Source organism: Paramormyrops kingsleyae, chromosome 25 (assembly GCF_048594095.1).
Source record: "Paramormyrops kingsleyae isolate MSU_618 chromosome 25, PKINGS_0.4, whole genome shotgun sequence".
NCBI lineage: Eukaryota > Metazoa > Chordata > Actinopteri > Osteoglossiformes > Mormyridae > Paramormyrops > Paramormyrops kingsleyae.
Window position 1 is genome coordinate 8,853,458 of NC_132821.1, and position 5,736 is coordinate 8,859,193.

General features: G+C 42.2%; 1 protein-coding gene across 3 annotated transcripts; it reads left to right on the forward strand.

Annotated features, from left to right (window-relative positions):
• Positions 1-2,540, forward strand: LOC140582908 (E3 SUMO-protein ligase ZBED1-like). Of its 3 annotated transcripts, none has more exons than XM_072707387.1 (4): positions 1-1,133; positions 1,412-1,530; positions 1,631-1,778; positions 2,057-2,540. In XM_072707387.1, the coding sequence occupies exons 1-3, from the start codon at positions 319-321 to the stop codon at positions 1,753-1,755; spliced, it is 1,059 nt and encodes a 352-aa protein (XP_072563488.1). In that variant the 5' UTR covers positions 1-318; the 3' UTR covers positions 1,756-1,778; positions 2,057-2,540. The 3 variants fall into 3 exon arrangements, with proteins under 3 accessions (XP_072563488.1, XP_072563487.1, XP_072563489.1); XM_072707386.1 differs by having other exon boundaries at positions 2,060-2,540; XM_072707388.1 differs by having other exon boundaries at positions 2,064-2,540.
• Positions 2,541-5,736: the final 3,196 nt, after the last annotated feature.

Genomic DNA, 5,736 nt, shown 5'->3' on the forward strand with positions numbered 1-5,736 from the left:
TTGTCAAAAAGTCATTTCATTTAAGTCTGGGTCAACAAATAATTTACACAGGCATTTGAAGACTCAACACCCAACACTGCAGGTCACAGGTTTGAGAGCAGAGCCAGACTCAGACAACAACAGTGACACTGATGTGTCCATTGCCTCCTCTGCCTCCACATCAAGTGCAACTGCAGCCACAGCAGCCTCTGACCCCACTGGGCCACCACATCGCCTGGCCAGGCACCACCAAAAAGAAAGCAGACATCCATCAGTCAATATTTACATCCTGTCTTGACCCCATTAAGACAGGAGAAGATAGATGAAGAGCTGGCAAAGATGATAGCCACTGACTTCCAGCCCTTCTCAATAGTGGAGGACACAGGATTCAAAAAATATTCACAGGCGCTCAACCCCTCCTACATTCCTCCAAGTAGGAAGGCAGTAGCCCAGAAGGTCACGGATATGTATGACAGGGAGACAGCATCTTTGAAGAGAAGGGTGTCAAAAGTACCAGCTGTCTGTTTAACCACAGACTGTTGGACTTCAAGAACGACAGCATCATATATGTCTGTAACCTGCCATTTTATCGAGGATTTCCGTATGGCCTCCTGCCTCCTGGACTGTTTTGAATTCAGTGAGCGGCACACAGCAGACAACATTGCACAACAGCTGCTTAGTGTTGCAGCAGAGTGGGGGGTGGACAAGAAAGTAGTGTGCTGCCTAACCGATAATGCGGCAAATGTTACTAAGGCTATACAAACCATTGGATGGATGCACCTACCATGCCTGGCCCATACTATTAACCTGGTGGTAAGAGATGCCCTGCAAGCTTCAAAGCCTATCATTGATAAGGTGAAAGAGGCAGTGGAATACTTTCACAGAAGCACCGTGGGGGCACAAAAACTGAAGGAGACTCAACTACAAATGAAGATGGAGGAGCTCCGACCGAAACAGGATTGTCCTACAAGGTGGAATTCCACCTACTACATGTTGAAAAGCTTTATTGCCAGTAAAAATGCCATAATCCCCACCCTGGCCGTCACCAATGCACCTGTCCGCCACCTGTCCCAGGAGGAATGGACCACAGTGCAAGAAATGTGCACAATCTTGCAACCATTTGAGGAAGTCACTGTGGAACTCAGTGCAGAAAGGTATGTAGCTCAGTTGCACAACAGTATATTTCTTTAGCATGCATGCATAGTACTTGATAGTAAATTATGAATATTTTATACCATATTAGAAATCTGTGTAATACACTGGAGTATATATCATTGTCAGTAGATTTCTGTAGCCTGCATGCCAATTTCCTGATAAAAAATTATGGATATTTGATACCACAATAGATATCTGTTTAATACATTGTAATATTTATCATTGTTTCAGCTTTAAAATTGTAACATTAAAGTTTTTTTTTTTTTCTTTTCACCAGCTACTTGACAGCCTCGAAGGTCATAGTGCTGGCCAGGGGACTTCAAAGAGCCACCGCTGATTTCCGGCGAAACACTACAACAGCGGCAGCGCAAGGTGTGATCGACAGTCTGTGTGCGAGTATGTCATCGCGATTCCACAGGATTCATGCCAACCACATACTAGCATATACTGCTGCACTTGACCCGCGTTTTAAGAGGATGGCCTTCCCTGATGGCAGAACAGCAGATGAGACGTTTGAAAGGCTGTCAACTGCAGCAGCAAGAATTAGCAGTGGCACACCCATCCAACAGCAACCAGCTGTGGAAGGACTGGAAGGAGCAGGCAGTGGTGCTGGATCAATAGTTTGGAGCTATTTCCATGAGGAAGTAAGGGTGGCAACAATACTTCACATTTTTTTCTCTAAAAATCTCTAGAATGAAATCAGTCTGATATCTCAGTCTAAAACTTCCACTAGCTGTAAATCATTGCATTTAATCTGTACATACTGCACATACTGTACATATGCAAATCTACTATTGTCACTTCTAATTAAATGCTAAACTGCATTTCATTACTGTGTAATGACAAAAGTTGAATCTAATTTAATCTAATCTAATCACATAAAAATGGTATCTCCCATTGTTATATCTCCCACCCCTATGAGCAGGTAGCTGGAACAGTGGAAGCCAGGAATCCCACCGCCGATGCTGTCATGGAGGTGCGAGCCTACCTGGAGGAGCCTCTTCTTCCAACACATGAGGATCCCCTCAAGTGGTGGGAGAGTCGAGCCCCTGTTTACCCCAGGCTTAGCAAGCTGATGGCCAAGAAGCTTTGTGTTGTGGCGACATCAGTTCCCTCTGAGAGAATATTCTCGAAAACTGGACAGATAATCTCAGAGAGGAGAAGTCGCCTTAAGCCCAAAAAGGTCAGAGCTCTTGTCTTCCTTAATGCAAATTTGCCCAAGGACAAGAAAGAGAGGCAGAAAAAGCCATAAAGTAAGGAACTGCTTTGTATTTAATTACATTGTATTTTGTGTGCATTTAAAACTTGAAGGGGCTGATCTCTTATTTGCAAAGTTTACAGTAGTTATAGTAGTAATAGTGGACTGTATGTAGACATTTCCATTTTATTTATTCTAATTTTATCTACAGTATATGTCTAAAACTTTAAATATTTTTTGTTTTCTATGAAAATGTTCTTGTGTGATAACAATGTTCTTGTGTGGAAGTGTTTGTAGTAAAAGCTGTTTTGCACAGAAATTCATTGCAGCCGGCTTTGTTTTTGATGTTTATTTGTGAGTAGGTATTGTATGAATAACATAAGTCAACGTAGCTTTACACATACACACACTTTGTACTAAAGGTAAATCCAAAATAGTGATGTCACTGTCTAAGCAGAGGGATGTTGTGCAACCCTATGGAATATAGTCCACACATGACAAATGAGGTAATAATCAATATTTCAGAATAATTCAAACTCAGATATTGGTGTGTGATATCTGAGTTTTAATTATTTGACTACAAATCTCACCTCATCATTCCTCCCAGTGATTATTTCCAGGATAAACTGAGATGCCCCAAAGCTGGCTTCTTAAAACTGACTAAATATTTAAAAAGAGCCAAAAGAGCCGTTCTTTTGAATGGCTCTTTGAAAGGAACGGATCGCCAAGATCCGGATCCCATCACAGAGCCATAAATCCCATCACTATTACTCTGATTGACCGCGCCTCTCTGATTGACCGCGCCTCAAAAGAAAAAAGAAACTTAAATCTCGCGGTATTTTCTGCTGCTTGGGGCAGAATTTTCAGCGCCCCAAGACCATAAAATTCTGAGAGACTGATTGGCCGCATATTTATTAATTTACCCTAGCAACAGTACATGACGGGCTATTTGGCTGCACTCAGGGGCGCTTTTTCTCAGTGCCCCATGACAGAAACTCACTGGTGAATGAATGTCACTAGGTGGGAAATGTTGTATATGTTATTCATATCGCATGTAGGCACATACTGGTGGGTAAACCGAATTTAAAAACTTAATTTGTAAAAATATATTTTACATTTTTAGCCCCTCTTATCAGGGAGGGTGGTGCCCCAGCGCCCCCTATGGGCCGGCCGCCACTGCTTGAAACCATGCTATTGTCTTCGGCTCGTCTTTGATTTGAAAATAGCTTGAGCAGCGTTGCCGGCAAAATTCAAAAACTTCTTTAGACAAATGAGATGTCAATCAGCATCAGGATCTGCCAGCAGCAAATAAAACTTTGGGGTGACACCCGGGGTGGCCAATCGGATGTCAGGGGTGTCCAGTACCACCATGGACACCCCTCTGGTTCTGCCACTGGTAAAAAGTTAATGTAAATCACCTATTACCCACTGTAATCCTTTCTATACCCACCCCTGTAGACTTCACAGAGCATCACTGCCAACAAAATAAGAGGGTTACAGTTAAAGAGGGTAAAAAATTCATGTAAAACTTGCCAATCCAGGTTTTCAGCACCATGGACAGCAACCTAATGTTGTTTAAAAGGCCATTATTATGCTCATATTCACTGTTAATAATTAAATTTTTAGGGTCTACAAGAATATATTTACATGCTTCAATGTTCTAAAAGCACATATTTTCTTCTCATAATGTACATCTCTATTCACCCTCTGCCTGAAATGCTCCATTAGGGCTTTTAATCCCGCCTGGGTGATGAGCCTGCTGTGCCCTGATTGTTCAGCGTACCCTACATACCCCTACAGACAGATCCTGGCAGGTAGGCAGCCAATTAGGATTGTGTTACGAGGTGGATGTGTTGGCGCCCACTCCTGGGTTATTCCCTGCCCTGTGATGGGCTGGTGACCATAACACCTGAACTGTTGACGGTAGTTTGGCTTGACGCCAAAACCCCTGGAAACCCTCGTGTCTGTGCTTCCTTCCAGGTCTCACTTTTAGCCAGGCTGCCATAGTTACTTTAGTACTGCCGGAGGTTAGGTTAGGTGTAGGGCAATAACTCTTCTCCATCTTCTCTTTTCCAAGCTGATCCTGAGCCGACACTACACCACTTGAACCCTCACCTGTACTCCTTGGAGATAACTACATGAAACCAACTGGGACTTTAAAACTTTCTTGATTTAATTAGTGACTGGGCCGATACCTGGCAGATGAAATTTAACATAGACAAATGTAAGGTACTCCATATAGGGAGCAGAAATATAAAGTACAGGTATTTTATGGGACCTACTGAAATAAAGGTAGCTGATATATGAGAAAGACCTTGGTGTGTATGTTGATGCTTCCATGTCTCATTCTCGCCAGTGCGGGGAAGCAATAAAAAAGGCCAATAGGATGTTGGGGTATATCTCCAGGTGTGTGGAGTTTAAGTCAAGGGAGGTAATGCTAAGATTATACAATTCCTTGGTGAGACCTCACCTAGAATATTGTGTGCAGGTTTGGTCGCCATATTTTAAAAAGGACATTGCGGCCTTAGAAAAGGTGCAACGTAGGGCCACAAGAATGATTCCTGGTCTTAGAGTAATGTCATACAAGGAAAGGTTAGTTGAGCTAAATCTGTTCAGCCTCAAGCAAAGGAGACTGAGGGGGGACATGATCCAGGTCTATAAGATTCTAACAGGTTTGGATGCTGTTCAACCGAATAGTTACTTCAGCATTAGTTCAAATACAAGAACTCGTGGTCATAGGTGGAAATTAGCGGGAGAACATTTCAAATTGGATTTAAGGAAGCACTTCTTTACACAGCGTGTAGTCAGAGTATGGAATAGTCTTCCTGTTAATGTAGTGCAAGCTGAATCCTTGGGTTCCTTTAAATCAGAGCTAGATAAGATTTTAACAACTCTGAGCTATTAGTTAAGTTCTCCCCAAGTGAGCTCGATGGGCCGAATGGCCTCCTCTCGTTTGTATAGTTCTTATGTTTTTATATGGAATCAAATTATTGTCAATGTTAATGCAGTTTCAGAATCAGAATAACTTTATTGTCATTGTAACAAGTACAACGTAATTAGGTGCAATCCCCATGTCGGACATAAAAAATTTATATAAATAACAACATGTCAGTGTAGACAACATTCACTCTACATGGGACAATATTGCACGAGTCCTTATTGCACATGAGGTAGAATTGAGGTGAAGAAAAATAAATAAATAAAAATTAACTGATATTCAATGCCCTGATGGCAACAGGGTAGAAGCTGCTGTATAGTCCATTTGTCCTAGCTTTAATGCTCCTATATCTTTTGCCTGATGGCAGCAGTTGGAACAGATCATGAGCAGGGTGTGAGGGGTCTTTTAAAATGTTTTTCGCTCTGCTGAGGAAGCGTGAGATGTGCAGTTCTTCTAGAGTGGGTAA